Genomic DNA, 19,098 nt, shown 5'->3' with positions numbered 1-19,098 from the left:
AAAATTTTAGGTAATGAAGTCTGAACTCAGAGATTCTTCTATGTATACTTGGGAAGAAAGAAAACAATTTCAATTGCATAGGGGACCCTTGATATGGGTTTGAACTGTGTGGGTCCATTTATCTGTGGATTCCACGCCCCCAACAGTAAATAGGACAGTGCTACAGATGTGAGGTTTGTTGAATCTGAAGATATAAGGAAACTGTTGGATGTGAGGTGCTGACTCTAAGTTTTGTGCAGATTTTCAACTGCCCAGGGGGTCGGTGCCCCAAACTGCCACGCTGCTCAAGGGTTAGCTGTATAGAAATCCATATTCAAGCTGATAAAGATCTCTGGACTGGTGTAACGGAGTATCAGACACTTTAGTTTATCAGAGCAGAATTACTCAAAGTATAGTGAGCAGGTTGAGTCTGCAAAATGCAGTCAGAAGTTTCTTAACACTTATAGATTTATAATTGCTTTTATAAGCTTATAAGCACACAAGTGAACCCTCTTCAAGATGGAATCCTTAAAGGACAAGATTTTAACGGAAACTTTGGCTCTTATCAGTCAGGAGCCAGAGAAGGTCCTTTTGCCAGGCTGATGCTTGGCTTCTCAGCGATAAACCGGAAACCAAGTGACAGTTACCATCGCGTGGTGCTCAGCACCATGGTGAGCGAGCACTGAGGCTGCTGTTAACATGAAACTGCCCCGTCAAAGGAAGAGAGCTATTATCATAATTAGATACATGAAACTCCAGCTTTTAAAGCTAATATCTGAACACTTAGTGTGTGTCAAGCAGAAGCTATGTCAATGACACTCTGCGACCCCAGGGACTGCAGCCACCCAGGCTCCTCTGTCGATGGGATTTCCCAGGCAAGAACGGGAAGCCTGGAGTGGGCTGCCATTTCCCCCTCCAACCTATCTTCCTGAATCAGGTATTGAACCTGCGTCTCTTACATTGGCAGGCAGACTCTTTACTGCTGAGCCACCAGGGAAGCCCTCAAACACTTATTAAAATACATTCAATTTCACTTAGTCTTCACACCACACACAAAGTCCAAACACTAACCGCCCCCCCCGCCACTTTTGTGGAGGAGAAAAGTGAGGTTCAGCATTACTGAGTAACTTCTCCCTTAGCTACAGAGAACTCACCTCTCCGACTCATAAAATTCAAGCTATTTAACCTCAGTATTATTTTGCAGAAGCTTAACTCTAGATTCTGTTGCATGTTACTGTTGGATTTCTATAATTCATCTTATCTTCATTTATATTAAACAAACCAACCAACCCAACCTCCAAAATAAAAAGTGATCTTACCTGCAAAGTGTATCTGTTTTTGAAGCAGTTTGTTACTAATTCTCCTTTTGACAGTTGATATAACCACGTCAATTTTCTGCCACTGTGACGGCTGGCGTAAAAGGCTGTGAATCGCTGGTAACTCCGCTCCAGCTGCGTACAAAGTGGGGAGAGCACTTGTGAAACACGTGCCTCAACACACCCTACGGTCAGCACCTCTGAACACAAACACTGGCCCCAGTTTACAGGACAAAATGCTGACATGAAAGTGAACTACAAACATCAAGTGTTTATTATCTTGCAGAAGTCCGTTAATTTACACGTTTGAAGTACAATTAAAAAAAAGTCTCTAGTTCAAGACAAGTAGGGATCAGGATGGCGTTCATCACAGAACTACGAGGTCCTACTTTCTGAGAGTAACCACCACCGCTGGGTGGGACCGGAGGTGCCACCTCCCAACCCCACGCCGGCCAGTGCTCAGGGCTGCCTGGGCGCGGCTCAGCCGGCAGGAAGGCCTTCTGCGGGCACGCTGCCATGAAGGGGCCCCTCCTTACCCCTGCCCAACACCAAGGGAACAGAAGAGGAACCCATCCTTACCTCCGACGGCAAGGCAAACGTGCAAGACTGCTGAAAGGGCCACGATCCGGAACTCAGCACTTGAATACTGAAATCCACTGGGAGAGGGGGAAAGTTCAGGAATACATTAGCCTTATAAACTGGAAAATGCCAACAGAGCAGGTAAACTTAAATTGCTTTTTATTAAAAGAAAAACATACTAAGTGAAAAATCCTGCTTTAATATAAAACTAAGGATGAAACACACTAAATTTCAATTAAATTTCGTAACGGGAAAGTGTTAGTCGCTCAGTTGTGTCTGACTTTGCAGCCCCATGGACTATAGCACACCAGGCTCCTCTGTCCACGGGGATTCTCCAGACAAGAATACTGGAGTGGGTTGCCATTCCTTTCTCCAGGGGATCTTTCCTACCCAGGGATCTCCCGCATTGCAGGCAGATTCTTTACTGGCTGAGCCACCTGGGAAGTAAAGGGAAAAAGAGCCACAAATTCTCTTCTGCAAAGAGTGAGTCTCCCATTCCTCGTCTAACTCAGAATTATAACACCACGTGCCTGTTTGGCTTCACCTGCTCTGGTTTTCAGCCACCAATACGCTCAGTCCACTCAGGGCACACCTGAGTTCCTCAGGCTGGATGGCCCGAGAGCCTCAAACTCAAGACAATGAGAAGCCCAAGTCAGCCGACTTCGTATGCTTTGTGTGGCACTGATGACTCTGTGCACAGCACAAAGACTGTATGTATCTAATACACGTATAATCTATACACTATACCAAAACGTCATCACTGCAGACGGCTGACAGCAAGTCTGCTGGCACCACGGTCAAGTTTTACAATGGAATGGTGCTTTCGATTTGGGGCAAGTACAGCCTCATTCTTCATTTAAAAACAAGAGAATCACCATATGATGATGTCAGCGAAACCTGCTGCAGTCAGACCTCACGGGAGCCCAGTGGGCCTCTGTGTGTCCTGACACCAGCCTGTCCTGACCCCCAGTGGCAATCAAGGAGCCAGGTTTTGACTGGTCATCTGTATGGCCACAGCAGTTTCTTATAATAGAAGAAACTGCTAGAATGGAATCAGACTAAAGTGAAGAAACGTTAACTGAAACTTAAACTGTAAGTGGTGCCCTGAGCTGGCGACCGGCCAGGGTGAGGCGGCCGCGCCAGCCAGTGGAAGAAGTCAGGGCTCAGGACCTGAACACAAGACTCCCACCGGCTCGGCCCCTCGGGGAAACGCCAACCCCCTTCCCCGGCTTCACCTCCTGTCATCACCCAGGAGGCAGGAGGCCGGGGGTGCGTGGGGGGCGGACTTCCTGTGTGCCTGGCCCTGAATTTCTGATAAAGCTGCTGTCTCTCGCACTCGCTACAAAGAGCGCCGCCTCCGCCAAGAGCCCTGCATGGTCAAGGAAGCTCAGGAACCCGGGGATACTCACAGTCAAGTGGCTCGGAGTTCGTTAGGTGCTTTTTGAACTGCTCGTTCAAATCTTTGCTTACACCAATGTCTTGAAACATCCGCTGAAGTTTAGAGGTATACTCAAAACCACAAGCTTGCTGAAATAAACCCAGACAACTGCCTTATTAACTTCTCCAGAGACAGAGATGTATACAGGGGAGTCTGACGGGGAGCATACACATATAAGACGCTGAACGGCAGTACTGAAGCTGCAGCAGGTAACAGGAGCTCACGCTATGAACATGCACTGATTAAAGTCCATACGCTATCAAAACCTACACAGCTGTAAACAGAACCGTCAGCAACTGTGGGAGAACACAGTGACTACCACTCGGGCAGGAAGAGCAAGGATTTCTGAGAGCATGAGAACACCAAGACGACATGGCTTGTCTGTGCTCTCACCTGCTGCCGCGGGCTAACCTGCCCGCTGCCCCCTCCCTCCTATGCTGAAGTCCTAGGCTGATGGTACTCGGAGGTGGGGCGGCGGTGAGATAACGAGGTTTAGGAAAGGTCCTGAGGGTGGACCTCTGTGTGGGGAAGAGTTGGCCAGGTGGGCCGGCTGGGCGTCCTCAGGGAAGGGGCGGGGTGGGGGGCAGAGAGCCTGCACTGGACACTGAGCTGCCTGGACCTTGACCTGCGCATCCCGGCAGCCTTTGGAGCTCTGAGAACACTTCTCTCCTGTATGAGCCACTCAGTTACAGTTTTCTGTCACAGCAGCCCGCACCGAGTAACACTCTCATTAACTGATTTCCGGTCACAGTGAAATACGCCATAAAACACGGAACAGTGCCTGAGAGGCCAGGTGCAGCAGGAGCCGAATTAAGAAAAAGCGCTCAACAGCCAGCTAAGGTGATGCTTCCTGTCCTCCCGCAGACGTGGGGCTACCAACAGTCAACCAAGCCCAGAGAAATACGAAAAGCCCCACTTGCTCAAGGCCGGCGAAACATACGAGTGGAGTGGAGGCCATGCCAATTGGAGCGATTCCTGGTGGTGGGGGGTGGGGGCGTGCAGAGCTGGGGCTGTGCACAGGAGCTGGGAGAGGATGCGCTGGATGGGCTCAGCTGCAGCAGAAGGGCGCGTGTGTGCATGTGTGGGCGCATGTCTGTGTCTGGGAACCTGTGTGTGCGTGCACATGGGCGCACACGTGAGTGTCGGGGAGAGCACAGGCAGCCCTACGACTGGGGCCTGGACGCGTCTCGACAACGATGGTGGGCTCTCGGTGTGCAGCGGCAGCGCTCACACCACGCCATCACAGCTGATGGCTCGGCCCAGCCGACAGCCTGGAGGGACTGGGAGCCTCGGCGTCCGAGGCCGCGCTGTCCAAGAGAAGCTGGCCTTACCTTCAGCTTGGAGATCATGCTCGCCTCGGCGTCATCGCTCGCGCTGTTCTGGTGCACGAGCCTCTTGGCCAACATTTTTGCGTAGAACTTCTGAAACACGTCCTTGTCCTCGATGTATTTGAAGACCACCATCTGGAAAGCCGCCAGAGAGCACACACACGCCTTACGACCGGTCCCAGCCACAGGCCAGGAGGCAACACGTGGGTCTTGGTCTGTCCCACCCCGTATGCTGACATTTAGAGGGACAGAAAATACTGCCCCCGTAATCTTTAATACTGTCATCCACTCCTTAAATCACACTAAGTTGGTCTGGAATTATTACTAATGAGAAAGGTACAAATGCTAAAGTTAACTCAGTACAGGAAGTAAAGTCGGATTTAGAATAAAATAAGTGTTTCTACTACTTTACAGATGCCTCATATACATAACCTTAAAGCCATCTGTCAGAGAAAAAGTTCCTGAAAACCGATGTAACTAGCCAGCACCTTACCACTTGGTTGAGCGTGTCTTCGAGTTCTGCTTCTTCTGGGTTCTTGGAACTGAAAATTTTTAAAAGGCATGGTGTTTTATTAATTAAAAAAAAACCAGCAAATGTTTACTAAACAAGCACCTCTTTACCAAACTACCATATCACATGCGGTTCAAACGGTGAGTTTTTTTTCAGATCAGCACGTGGATGAGGGAAGGTTAGCTTTTCTAACCTGTGGCCATTTGGCAATCTTATATTCTATTTCATAAACTATCCTTCCAAATAATCATTTAGAACATCCACAACAAAAATGAAAAGTTTCCCAAAACATTCTGAATCAAGTTTTCCTTTAAGATAACCCATTTAAATGTAAGTAAATTAGCTTCACTTTTCTAATTGCTTTCCTCAATATGCTTGAACTTAACTTTGAAAAAATAAAAGGCCATTCAATGGCCTAACAGTTAAAGGTAGTAGGAGGGCTTTTTAAACTCCCTCCCCAGTGCGGCCTCCCACTTGTCGTTATGTCTACAAAACAGATGGCTGTCCTTTAGCAACTGATTCATTCATTCTGGGCTACGAGCAAATATTAATTGAAAAGTGATTTCAGGACAAACAAAAATTTAAAGGTTTTGCTCTTAGAGTCCTCTATAAATGAGATCCCTATAAATTCATCTAAAATGACCCAACCACCAAACAGGCTCTGAAGAGGGGCTCCTGCTTCAGAACGGTTGGCCGGAAGCTTCGTGCTTCTCCCTTAGAGGCTGGGGCCGTGTCCCTCTCCTCAAAGGTTCCCTTGGTGCCCACTCGCATCCAGTCACTAACGCACGCTCATTAGCGCCGCACTTTGGAGCTCTCCACCCCTCTGTCTGCGTCAGCTGCCTTAACTAAAGAACAGCCTATCAACAGACTCGATGAGACAGTTTCTGAAAAGACAACGGCTAAAAAAGCAGCTGTGTGTCCTGCCAAACAAACTCAAGCTCTGCCAGAGTGCCTGCGTATTTAAAATACGCCAAGTTTTTCATTTGATAGAGCTCCAAATTTTAGCCTTTTAGCTAGGAGGGTCACGCTCACACCGTCTACAATTACAGACGTTAGAAATTACAGCCGTAAGGAACAGGTGAACTGGGCACTAACACGTATCGTGAAATGACTTTCAGGAGGACAAAGAAGGTGTGCTTGGTTTACAGTATTCTTCCCAAAAGGTACAAAAAGATTACAACGTGACACACGTAACAGAACTTTTAACTCCTCATCTAGAGGCCGAGGCTTTAAGCAGGTTTACTAAGAAAATGCACAAACGCACTAGTACCTCTTCTTCAACAGGGAGTCACAGTATCGAGCCAGCAACTCGGGGGATTTACTAGACGACTGAGCCATTTTGGTAACTGCGTTGTTGTTTATGAAGCGACCGCAAGCCTGCAGATCACAGAAACACCGTCAGAGGCCCGTGTGCCATCCGCCCGGTCCCGCACGGAGCCACAGGCCAGCATACCTACCTTGTCCAGCGCGGCCACGAAGCCAGCATCATTGTTGAACGCCGACATCACCAGGGCGTTGTATTTTTTATGCACATCCAACACTGTCTGTACATACATTTTGGGGTCCTTGGGTAGAGAGAAAAACAGACACGAGTTGGTTCCTGGGGACTAGACTGTATACTCACATGCTACTGGAAAATATTCCAAAAGATCTGCTTCCTTCTTCAAAGATGCTAACAAATAAGATCAAGAAATAGTTCACATCCCATCATCAAAACACATAGGACATTCTGCTTATAGATATAATAAAAGAAAATATATTCTCTGCACTCAAAATGAAACACTAATTCCGAACTACACAAAAAAGGGATTTTTCAAATTATTTGAAAACTCAAACCACACAAAACAAACTTTCAAAGTGACAGCTTTGCTTTGTCTACTTTTGCTGTTGAAAATTTCATATTCTGGACTTTTTCTTGGCTGGGGAAACCCGTCAATAAGTTACTTAGAACTTAGCTGAGTAGGCAGTGCAAGAATAATGTAGGTTTGAGGTCTCAGGACGTGTGGGCAAGGGCAGGGGTGGGTCGCACGTGGCAGTGAGGGTCTGACTAGTACACCCGGGAAATATGAAGATGGACGAGGACAAGTAGAGATCTAGGGTGGGAAAGGCCAGGCCCGGAGACCGTCAGAGCACTGGGCGATCGGTGGGGTGGCCACCGGGAGTCTCTGGACAGAACAGAAAGGAGATGTGAGAACCAGCCTCAGGGAAGGTTTTGGGAGCGCTGTAGAAGGCAGGCAGGAAGGATGGGCCGGAGGGGACAGTCCAGGGTCATACGAAGACCAGAGTGGCCGACTCCGAGGGCTGGCCGCGTGTCAGAGGGCGCACTGAGCTCGCAGGCCTGACCGTCACACTGCGGGGTCAGGGCTGTTGGCCTCCCCCTTAGAAACGAGGAAACAAAGTCATGGGTGGGCACCTGGCCAGCCTGATGTGGGCAGCCTGCTCCTGAGAGTCTCAGAGAGGAAAAGGCCCAGGGAGAGGTTAAGCAGACAGGCGGAGCCCAGGCGGTGCTGCTGGACACGGGGCTCAGCATGAGCGCAGGGCTCTGTGGCCAGCACATCACTGACGGGAGGTATCAATGGTCTGCCAGCGTGCCCCAATTCTCGACAGGTATTTCTCTTCTGGTTCAGGAAGGAGAAACCACAATTCCCCCAATTCCAATTATTCTGCATTTCTATGACACCTGACTTGATTTTGGGTCACCATTAAATCATTCTTCTGTGACAGGGTTATACCAGGAGGTTCAGCGGTTTTCTATTATTAAAGATATAATAAACATGAAAGGCCTATTATTATTATTATGAATAAAAGTACTGTGACAAGATTTTCATTTTAGTGACATGTAAAGTGGCCTCTACTGGGCAGACATTTGATAAAATGTTAAAAGGGAACTTAACACAAAATACTGCCAAATAAAAATCACTTAAAATATTGAAAGCGGATGCCACATATATTTAATGTTTAAAAATTTTTCTATCTTAAAACTTAGAACACACACACACAGCATTAACTGTCTAACTGTACAATCCCGCTCTTAGTTTCCAGAGAATGACTCCAGGTGTAGAAGTTCTTGCATTCTGTATTAATGATCTGATTTCTAAGACTGCACCCAAAAATACCTGTCCATCAGCACACATCTTACTTCATATAAACTCATTTCTTTTTTTTTTTTTAACAATGAAAATACTGTCCGCTTGACTTAATTTTGGTTTTGCCATTGAAACTGACACTGCTTTTGCCAATTCAGATTTTAGATTGTTTTCTGACTTCATGTCAAATTATTTCTCATCATTCATACTGTTTTTCTCTTGGCATTGGTTCTTTTAAAGTATTTACAAAGAGCTTTCGCCTCCAACAAGTACCCAAACACTGGAAAATGCCAGCAAACACTATCACACAGTAAGGTTATTAGCAGCATTACAAAGAATTACATATCAAAACTGCCAATTTAAGGACTTAATTTGCTTCCAAACCTTGCTGTTTCTTGGAACATCACTCACAGGATTGATAAAAAGTGTATTATGAATATAAACAGATTAATATTTGCTTCGTTTGCAAGAATGACTGCCTCTTAGGAGCAGAGAAGGACACACACACATTTATAACTGGGCACTGGACTGCCCCTCTGCCTCAGCCTGGTTCCCAGAGACAGCCTGAAGCTCAGAGTTCCCGCCTCGGCACCCCCGCCCTCGCTCTGCACCCTCATCAATGGCGTCCTCTGAACCAGCAGCGCCTCTATGTCGCCATTATGTTTGCAGGTGAACTACACTCTCTCCCGTCATCTTTATTTCTTGACCGATTTTTCTCAGATCCAGGATTTGGAAAAAACACAAATTCCCAAGAAATGCCAGGTATGAATTCCTCCCCATGGAAAGACAGATCTTCTCTAAGGGAACAGAAACCTTCAGACTCCAATTCCAGATCCTTTCGGCTAACAGGAGAAGACCCAGCCAGGAGTCTGGCTGGTAAGAAGTGAGGGTGTGGATGGAACCTCCTGAGGGAAGACTGTGCTAAGGCGCTGAGCCCTGGAGACCTGAATTAGCTTCTGAGATCCTGAGAGAAGCCACCTCGGAGCTACCGAGGGCAGACGGAGACAGGGACGCACGGGAGTAGCACAGAGGAGGGAGTCTGAGGAAGGAGTCATCGGCAGTGTCTAATGGAGGAGAAAACATTCAAAAGGTGAGTGATTTAGCAACCAGGAGATAAATGGTGATGTGCAAGAGCTGTTCCCGAGGGCCCCGAATGGCAGGGCCACAGAAGCAAGAGAGGTGAGGGCAGAGGAAAGGCTGGCTGAATGAAATGCGTGCTTTTTTAAGAACATGAAGATGCGAATTTTGGATGTTAAAGAAAAAAAAAAACGAATGGAGTACTTAGCAATCTGCGTGATTACTCTTACTATGCAGGAGTTCTCTGCATATAAGAAAACATGACACCGCTCAAGCTGGTCCCGGGGTTGGGGAGGGTGGTGGGGGGACCTTATCCAACTCCTACGTGATGGGCATCTTTCTGCCTGTGGCTGGTACATTCCTCTCCAGACCAGATGTCCCCACTCGGCTAACACAACCTGCCATGGACGCAGGGGGATTCCTGAATTCCTGACGCTCAGAAGCATCAGAGTCGGCCTGACCGCCCCCTGGTTCTGCCGCTCTCTGCACTGCTATTTACATTTCTTTTCTGTCAACGTTTTATTGTAGAAAAGATTCAGATATATTAAAAATCACAAATAACCGTAAAACTCGCCCCCTGTATTCACTGTCCGGCTTCAACAATCATCCGACATGAACCCTGCCCTTTACAGAGTCTAACTGCCTCATTCCTTCTCTGCGTCCCCATCACCAGCCGTGTCATTTCTATCTGAACCACTCTTAACAAACCTAACTGGTATGCTAACAGTTCTTCTTCCTTTCAATCCATTTTTCACATGGTAGCAATTTCATTTTAAAAAAAAAGGAGAAAACAAAGAAAATCATATTGTCAGTTTCAGGCTTATATGGCCTAACCTGGTTTCCTCTTGTCCTTGGAATTAAGGTGGATCGCTGACCTAGCCTTCGGGGTCTCCCTGGTCTGGCCGGCCCAGGCCGCCCTCTCAGGTGTACCTGCCCCGTCCCCGCTTCCTGTCCCAGCAGACCTCTTGGGGGCTCCGTGTAGGATCCCAGCTGCCAATCTTGGACTCGTCACCAGTATTTTCTGAGCACCTCCCTGAACCCTGAAAGGCAAGGCCTCCCCCATCACACGATGGTCAGCATCGTCATGGGGTGCTGCTCAGGCTGCCCCCCTTGCTGGGCATGAGCTCAAACACCAAGAGAAGTTCATGGTCTCCTCTGACTGGGCCGGGAACCAGGCACGGCCACTTCAGGGTGGGCGGGCAGGCGCAGAGCAAGGCTAAACCACAATTGAGATCGGTGTGGGGGATAAAGTCCGATTTGGGTAAGAGGAGGCTCCCCTGATGGGTGTGCCTGTGGAAGAAAGGACTGAGGTTCCCCCTACAGGTGGAGGAGAGATGGGAGCTTCCTGGTTACACTAAGACACAGTGAGTCTCCTCAGAGCCTGGTGATCACAGACTAAAAATGGACATTTGTGTATTTTTTTTTTGTTTTTCAGAGAAAAAGGTTGTTCTCTTCATCTCATGGCAAGACAGAGTGGACAAATTTAACTGCATGTTTTCTGGACCAATCTGCATTGTCACCATGTTATCAGTTCTCTGTAATTAAAATGATGAGTTGGACTTACTATGTAAAACTGCTTCATTTTATCCTAAAACAGCTCATTGGTCCCCTCTTTTCCCACATCAACTGCATCAAAACTAGTACATTTCTTTTTTTCTTTCTTTCTGTTTAAGTTTTGTTATGGAAAATTTTCAACATATTCAAAATGAGAAATAGTAAAATCAGACACCATGATCCATCACCCAGCATTCAGCAGTGCTGGTCGAGTACCTTCTCCCACCCGCTCTGTACTCTGGGAAGACCTGGCTGAGGCTGAGTGCTCCACCCCCCGGACCAGCCAGAGCCGCATCACGCTCCCCATGCAGGGCTCCCAAGCAGGAGTGGCTCTGAGTGGATCACTCTCTTCTCTCACCATGCACAGGAAGACTGAGTCAGAACTAAGTTCTTACATTTGGGATTTTACTCCAGAGAGAAAGGGAATCTTGGATATATCATTTAACCCTACATCTGCCAGAAGCACCCAGCACCGTGTTACTCTGTTTATTCTGGGCTAAGTTCGTACACAATTCAGTTCTTCTAATTACACCTAAGCCAACTTCTCAACCCAAACCATAGAACTTTTTTTTACAAGTCTGATATACGGCCTCAAACTCACTCCTTAGTCTTATGCTGAAAAACATGCTTGTCAGAGCTCCCTGGTTTTACGTCTGTCTTTAACTTTCTCCACTTTAAGTGCTCCTCTTACAAGCACCGTCACTCCTGATCCTGGAGCCAGCAGCCCCGCGCTGCTCCTGAAAACGCCTTTCCATCTCAGGAGAACACTTTCCCCTCCCCAAACCTGCAAATAAACGTTGACAACCCTGCGCCCCAGTCCAGGTCTGCAGCCAACCTCCCACCATTAGACCGACAGCCCCGCGGGACATCAAAGTATCTACAAGCCCACTCTTGCTGGGTTACATTTCAGGTCCAGTTAGACTGAAGTCACTCAGTCAAGATACTTTCAAAGAGGACTCTGTGCTTATCTGTTGCCATTTCTGCCCTGAAGACTGTAATGAAACATTCTCTATACCTGATTTATGAGGCCTTCTTTGTAGAGAACAATAGCGCCCAGACTCTGCAGAACAGAGTGCTAATTAAAAATTCAACATGAAACCAACAGTATCATCAAGTATTCATTAGCAAGTACGTACAAGTCTGTATTGACTCCTTTCCTGAACTTCATTCTGCTATAAAATTTTGGTGTCAAGGGAAATTACAAAGCCATCCAGACCTGATATAGTTTTACTTTGTATTTACGTCGTATGTGGATGACTGTCACATAGCTGGTGTTCACTTAGATGGACCATTAGGAAAGGTGTTAGCAGTTTTGAATGCCGATAAGAGTCATTCCTCAGAGCTGAGGGCTTGTTCCTTATGATCAGTGTGAATCAAGGAGCTGACCGTACATCAAAGTACTGCTGTCTTTTCCAGCGGGCTTTCTGTACTGATGGAAAACACTGGAGGCAAATTTGTGACCCACGTCTATCAAGAGACCAGACCTCACCACCTCACTGCATGCATTCTGAGTGCCATTCACTATTCTACACTCAGCTTCACTTGTGTTTGCAACCCTTATTTTGCTGTTCTGTTTCATTTATCCTACGGCCTTTTACGTACTGTGTAAGCCCCCTGAATCCTGCTGGAGACAGAGGAGTATCACAAAGACCCAAGTGTACTGAGACCCTGTTCTGTGTGAGGCACAGTGCTGGGCTGAGGGCACAACGGTGGATAAAGCCACCTCTGCAGGAGACATTTACACAGACATCTAAAATGTAAGGAGTGTGAATGCCATGTAAACAGTCCAACATGATGCTATTTCCAAGGAGTGGTCGAGAAAGGCTTTGGGGAAGGAATGGCATTTGAGGGTATTGGAAGATGAAGTGTTTAATACATGGGGGAAAAAGAAGGCATACATCTAGGCAGAGACAAGAACCAGGCAGGTCCAGCACAGCACGTATATGATGGTGTGAAGACCCACGGCTGGTTCAGGCTCAGTAGGAAATGACTCCATCCCAGGGGATGAATGCTACTGGGGGCAAAGGGGAAGGCGGGGGCACCGAGCCCACAGCTGCCCCGCTGAGCTAAGGACGGAGGAGGGAAGACGTGAGGTTTCACAACAGACCCGCCATCCAGTCACTGGAGCAGGCGGAGGAGGGCACGGAGGTCTGAGAAGAAAAGCTGAGACCCGAGGAGAGCACAGAGGCGCAGCGCCTTGCACAGGGCCCTGGGCTCAGCCAGGCCACAGATCCTTGCGGAATCAATGAAAACAACTTCAATTTTCTCTGCAGCATACGTGGGCCCTTTGAGTTACAGCACCAGCCACCATCATGCAGCTGGTTGCTGTGGCAGATAAAACCAAGGACCCAGCCGGCCACGCCGTGGGCTTCAATCTTTGTAAACGAACCTGAAGGTGTGGGCTCTGCTTCCAGGCTGCTCCCCTCAAGTCTCCTCCTGTATCTGACCATTCTCCTACAAACCGTCACTATACTGCCAGCGACTGAGCACACGTGTCGGGCTCTGGCCCGTCTACCTAAGCATAACATGGAATGTGCTGACTGACCCAGCTGCCCACTCTCTCTTCTGTCCAGAGGCCAGACGTGGGGGGACTCGCCTGTGAAACAAACCTGCCTATTAAAACAATGATCTGATCCTCTGTTCAGCTCTAAAGCAGTTTAAACCTGATGATTCCTTGGTGCACAAGGTTTTAAAGTCCTCCAGGAGCCTCCGTGCAGCATGCCGACGGCGTGGGCGGCGTGGCTGGGCACGCCTGTCCTCAGTCACCAGCCTCTGAAGGCCGACAGCTCTTATCCTCCGCTAGAATCTCCCGTGACGGCAGGTGGGCTGGACCTCACTGAGCTGCCTCGGCGTGAAGCCCTCGTCCCCCGAGAGGAGCCCTGATCCCCAGCCTTGTTCTCGAGTGTTCCCCGGCCTCGGGGTGCAGCAGGTACAAGACGCAGCGTGTCTAAAAGCAGCACGTGTGTTCAGGCTTTCAGCCACACTTCACGGGGAGAGGACCGCCAGTTCCTCTTTGGGTGAAGCGAGGGGAACCCCACGAGGGGAATTCCCTGGGCACCAGTTACCCAGGAACACGTGTGATTCTCAAATCCATTTAACTATGAAAAATATGCCTTCAGAAAGTTCTTAAGGCCATTCTGATGTTTGTAACACATAATTATTATTTGAATCACATTACACATTTAAAACCTGTAAAAATTTCAGCCTACATCAGATTTATTAGCAGTAAAACATGTTTTCCAGCCAAATGGATGGCTACCCTGCCCTTCTGGCCAAACTGGGTTTTGAGTTAACAACTGGGAAAACCTTACATTATTGAAAAGTTATCTATCAAGGTGGCCCCTTTTGAGTCTCATGTACGTGCACACGTGCGTGTGTGTACCTGTGTCTGTGCGTCAGACTCTTCAACAAAGAACACTCAGAGTTTGGATGTAAGAAAAATCATCATATAATTTTTACATAATTTAAAAAAAAAACAGGACTGGACACCTGAGAACAACTGCAATCCTCACTGCTGAGCACTGCGTGCTTTCATGAAAGAAGCCCTTTACAAGCATTAAGTGTTCTTTATTCACAAAACCTCTAGAAGGTGGTCACCATCATTAGTCTTTCTTCCTAACAGCCACAGACAGCACAAGCGAGTGAGCAATGCGGTCAGCGGTCAGTGAACAACAGAGCTGGATCTGAGCCTGGACAGACCATCCCCGGGGTCTGAGGGTGGGGGCCCCACGGCACTGCGAGTCTCGATGTGGGACCTTGCCCTGAAACCTGGAGACCTTCCACAGCACCCACCACCAAGCCTGTCCTCTGCCGTTCGCTAAGTATGAACTGTATTGTTTTATAAACTCTAAGGTGTGTTTACGTTCTTCCCTCTGATAATCCACAGATGTGGCAACAAATGATGCAGTAAGCCCATAATGAGAAGTGGAAAAGGAGCCCCCAAAGATGACAGGAAAACAGACGCAAAATACTTTACACCAAACACAGTAAAATCAGGGACAAAAAGTTTTCGGACTCAGGCAGAAGAACCAACTGTGTTCTAGGAGCTTTTCTTCTCTGTTAGCTGTCCTGAACACGATTGAAATTAAAGCGCACAACAGGGACAAACCTGAAGACAACTTACCTGTCTCTCAGAAACACGCGATACTTCCTACATAAAATCAAAAACTGAATCATAGAAAACCCAGCAGAAATATTCTGGTACCTCCTGGAGTGGGGGCGGCAGTGGGGACAGGGGTTGTATGAGAAATGCCATACATCTCAGGGCCTTTCCAGAGCAAACAGCCCTGAGGTCTCCAAATGGAGAGCAGTACTCAGACCAAAGTTCCTGCATGGGGCAGCCTGTGGCCCACGGTGCCAGAGCCAGGGCTCTAGGAGGCTTCAACCTGTTCTGTCTATGGAATCATCTTCTCTCTTCTAGTGCAAGGAATGGTAATTTTGACAAACAATGAAAGGAAAAAAAAAATATCAAGAAATAACATCCTTAATGCCTAAGAAGTGCCAGAGGCAAATTAATGGAGATATTTACTAAACAAAGACGCTTGTGAAACTCCTAAAGAGCCAGCAGCCAGTTCTCTATGAGAGTCCAGCAAAAGTCTTACCCCCTAGACCTGCAGGTGCAGACAGGACACCCGCCTGCAGTCCACGCCCGGGAATGGTTAGGTCCCACCGGTGTTCAGCTGAACAGTACTTACATTTAATGCAGCTTCTCCACACTTTTCAATTGCTGCAAGACCCTGATTATGAATGTGTGTCTCCAGGAGTTTTTTCAATTCTCCCAGGCCATCTTGGATTCTAGATACAAGATTATACATGCGACCCAAATCTGAAAGAAGAAGGTGCCACCTTTATGCATCAAAACAAACTTTGCAAATCCATCCCACTAAATATGTATTTATAGAGAGGAAAGGTGCAGTGAAATAAAACCACTCTGTTTTTAGACCTAATAATCAATTGCACTTAATTGTACTCAAATATTTCATATTTAGCCAAAAGTAACAATGAAATCATGTGATTATGAAAGCATATTTCTCCCTTGCCAGGAGAAACCACTGATATAACAGAAAAAAGATGAACAGGAACTACAGGTGATGCTTCAAGATTGAGAAACTGATTATGCCTAATACATAATAGGCACTCAAATATTCTTTACAAGAATGGATAAATTTAAGGAGTATTTATGAATATCCATCTCAACTATACAAACAATTCAGCCAAAAAAGGGCCCCCACATTCTTCACTTAATATATGCATGGCACATGGCTGATTTATGAGCACCAAAGAAGAAAAGTCCTGCGTCAATCTTCTACTGAGCTCCTCACATGTTCCAGGAAAACAAGGGAAGGGTATGGGAAATACTTTTGCAAAACAGCAGCCCTCTCATCTCTAAGAGTTTTCAGCATAAAAGTCACATACTCAAAAAAAAAAAAAAGTCACATACTCGCACGCACCAAGCAGTGGCAGCATCACTGAGCACGGAGTGTGTGGGCAAGTCAGGACTCCAAACCAAACTGAAAAGACGCTCTTCCTCCAAAGTCACCCCCAAAACACGCTGCAGACGTCTGAGAGTAACACACCACAAGGTACACACACACACACAGCCCTCTTAAAGAATGGCTGGTGTTCACACAACTTCACGATCACAGATCGTAATAAACATCCACGCGCTCCGAATCTCAGTGGCTCACCCTCATTTTTGTCGGCGTCCAGCAGGTTCTGGAACTCCGTGTGGAAGATCTCCAGGTGTTTCTCGATGAGCACCTGCTCGCACTTCCTGGCGAGCTCATCCTGCGTGCTCTCGTGAAGGTACACCTGGACCCTGCGCTGCTCCTCCAGCAGACGAGCCTCCGCCTGTGGGAGTGAACTCAGGTCAACAGTTTGGACTTGCGTCTTTTTAAACAAAAATAATGACAAATTCAACTCACAATCCTGCCCTACCTAGTATGAGGAAGAAAACAAGAGAAGGGAAGGGGTCCTTCGATTTGGGCTGGGGTGGGGAGGGAATGCTAACCACAATAACTGGTCCCTGGAGTGTACCACTTCCTCTGTAACCTATATTTTTGTTTCCAAGTCCTCTTCAGATGACTTCAACGAGGTTATCATGATTAACCATCCAATGTCCTTACATCAATCTTCTTCCTACAGATACGTGCTGTTTCACACGTTTTTGGGGTAATACCCTTATCGATACTCTGCAATTTAAGACGTATAGACTGTTTATTTCTGGAACTTCTCATTCAATATTGTCAGAGAGAGGCTGACTGTGGGTGACTGAAACCGTGAACAAGGGGGGACTACTGTCCACAGGCCAACCTCCTTTTATTGTGCTTTGGTACTGGTTTTTGTTTTTTAAATAGGAACTGAAGGTTTGTGGTGACTGAATTATGCAAGGCTGTCACACACCATTTTTCCAAGAGCATGTGCTCACTTTGTGTGTCTATGCCACATTTCAGTTATTCTCAAAATATTTAAACTTTTTTCATTATTATTATTTGTTAAGCTGACCTTTCGTCAGTGATCTTTGATGTTGCTATTATAATTGTTTTGGCATCATTTAGTAATCTCAGGGACAGAGGAGCCTAGTGGGCTGCCGTTTATGAGGTTGCACAGAGTCAGACACGACTGAAGCGACTTAGCAGCAGCAGCAATTAAGTATTTTCAAATTAAGGTATGTACATTGTTTTTTTTTCAGACATAATGCTATTCTCCACATTTCACAGACTACAGTAAAGTGTCATGACCGGGGAAACCAAAAAACCCAAAGTCCTGGGTATGAAGTCATTAGGTTTTAGGAGGGACAGTGATTTACATTCTTTGTTGACGGTAAATAAGCTCGTGATCACCATTGTACTTGGCAGATAATTATATCAGAGTACAAATTCAAAAGGACTAAATAAAATTAAGCAAAGACTGTCTCTATTAATTCTATTAGGATCAGTATACAGGAAAAACAAAATGAAAAAATGGATCAAAAAGCAGTAAGAAAATTCCTAACATGTATTTTATTTTTAAAACTTAAAAAAAATGACATTAGAAACCTAGAAAGGTGAAATATTCGTTGGAAGCTCACCACAGACTCAATCACAGGAGAAAGTAAGATACACTGAAACTAACGTGGCTGAGGCTTGCTCACTTGCTGACACCATCAAGGGCAGGGAAGCCACAGAGTCTCAACTGCTTCCCCTGAAGGACAACTCAAGAAAAAGGAACACAGACCCCAGAGAATCTGTACATCTAGCCCAAACGGGCTGCTAAAAGGAGAGTAGTTCTTGAAAGTTGATGTTTTATCTCAATACTGTTCATGAGTTTTGTATTTTACTTTCTAATAGAGTGTTCGGATATAAACATAATTTCTCAAGTTACTGAATAAAATGTTCCATATTTTACCCTATATATCATCAGGCATACACTGGACGTTCTGATGCATACTCATGGCCAAACATCAAATAATACATAATAATGATGATGATGATGATGATGATAAAGTATCCTCATTTTACAGGTAAGGAAACTGAGGACTAGACTTTAACCCCCATTTTACTTAGACACATAACCCAGTGTGACAATTTTCAGTTAGACACATAGCTGAGATGCAAGCCTACAGCTAGTGGTAACAGTAGCATTGTTCAGACGGTTAAATTCCAATTTTAAGCCTACAGAATCTCTACATGATGAATTTTTCAAATGGAATGGCTGTCACGTTTGCTAAGACCCAAGCAGATTTGGGCCAAACCTTTAACCCAAGAAGCCCCATTTAAGATAGCCAGGATGCAGGTAGCACATTCTCCCTTGAAGGCAGGGCTCAGACTGGGTTGAAACCGTAAGTCTATAAAGCGGATTTCCATGCACCAAAGCACTACCACCTTCCTCGGTGTGGACAGCAGGTAACTGCAATTCACTAAGAAGCCCATGAAATGAAAAGGCCTGAACCACACGTGTGGATTTGTACCTTGATAAAAGGCCACTTTTAAAAAACATACACAGTTTTAAAAGACTCACCATATATAGTACAGTTCAATAAAAGATGTGTTTATGAAAACTACACTGTAAAAATCAGTGCTTAGATTTAAAACTGATTGGTCAGGCAGCTGTTTCAACTCTCAATAAGCTGGTTAGCTTCCAGACTGGCACACGAAAGCTAATTTAACTCGTAAATACACAAAGAACCATCACTTTCCCAAGTGTAATAGTTCTGCGGGGTTCCACTTCTGTTAGGTTTTCAAGGATCAAG

The 19,098-nt window shown here is 46.4% G+C and overlaps 1 protein-coding gene across 4 annotated transcripts in view; it reads right to left on the bottom strand.

Annotated features, from left to right (window-relative positions):
* The window catches only part of CUL1 (cullin 1), an 87,964-nt gene that overhangs the window by 6,368 nt on the left and 62,498 nt on the right, over positions 1-19,098 (bottom strand). For all 4 annotated transcript variants that reach the window (XM_070369080.1, XM_070369078.1, XM_070369077.1 and 1 more), the window contains exons 8-16: positions 16,556-16,718; positions 15,563-15,693; positions 6,609-6,716; positions 6,422-6,528; positions 5,134-5,182; positions 4,644-4,775; positions 3,284-3,401; positions 1,875-1,951; positions 1,299-1,430 (exon numbers count right to left, since the gene is read on the bottom strand). In XM_070369080.1, the coding sequence (XP_070225181.1) occupies positions 1,299-1,430; positions 1,875-1,951; positions 3,284-3,401; positions 4,644-4,775; positions 5,134-5,182; positions 6,422-6,528; positions 6,609-6,716; positions 15,563-15,693; positions 16,556-16,718 (1,017 nt within the window). The remainder of the gene's footprint in view (positions 1-1,298; positions 1,431-1,874; positions 1,952-3,283; positions 3,402-4,643; positions 4,776-5,133; positions 5,183-6,421; positions 6,529-6,608; positions 6,717-15,562; positions 15,694-16,555; positions 16,719-19,098) is intronic.

The sequence above is a fragment of the Bos mutus genome, chromosome 4 (assembly GCF_027580195.1).
Source record: "Bos mutus isolate GX-2022 chromosome 4, NWIPB_WYAK_1.1, whole genome shotgun sequence".
Lineage (NCBI taxonomy): Eukaryota > Metazoa > Chordata > Mammalia > Artiodactyla > Bovidae > Bos > Bos mutus.
This window is presented reverse-complemented; position numbering and strand designations above follow the sequence as displayed.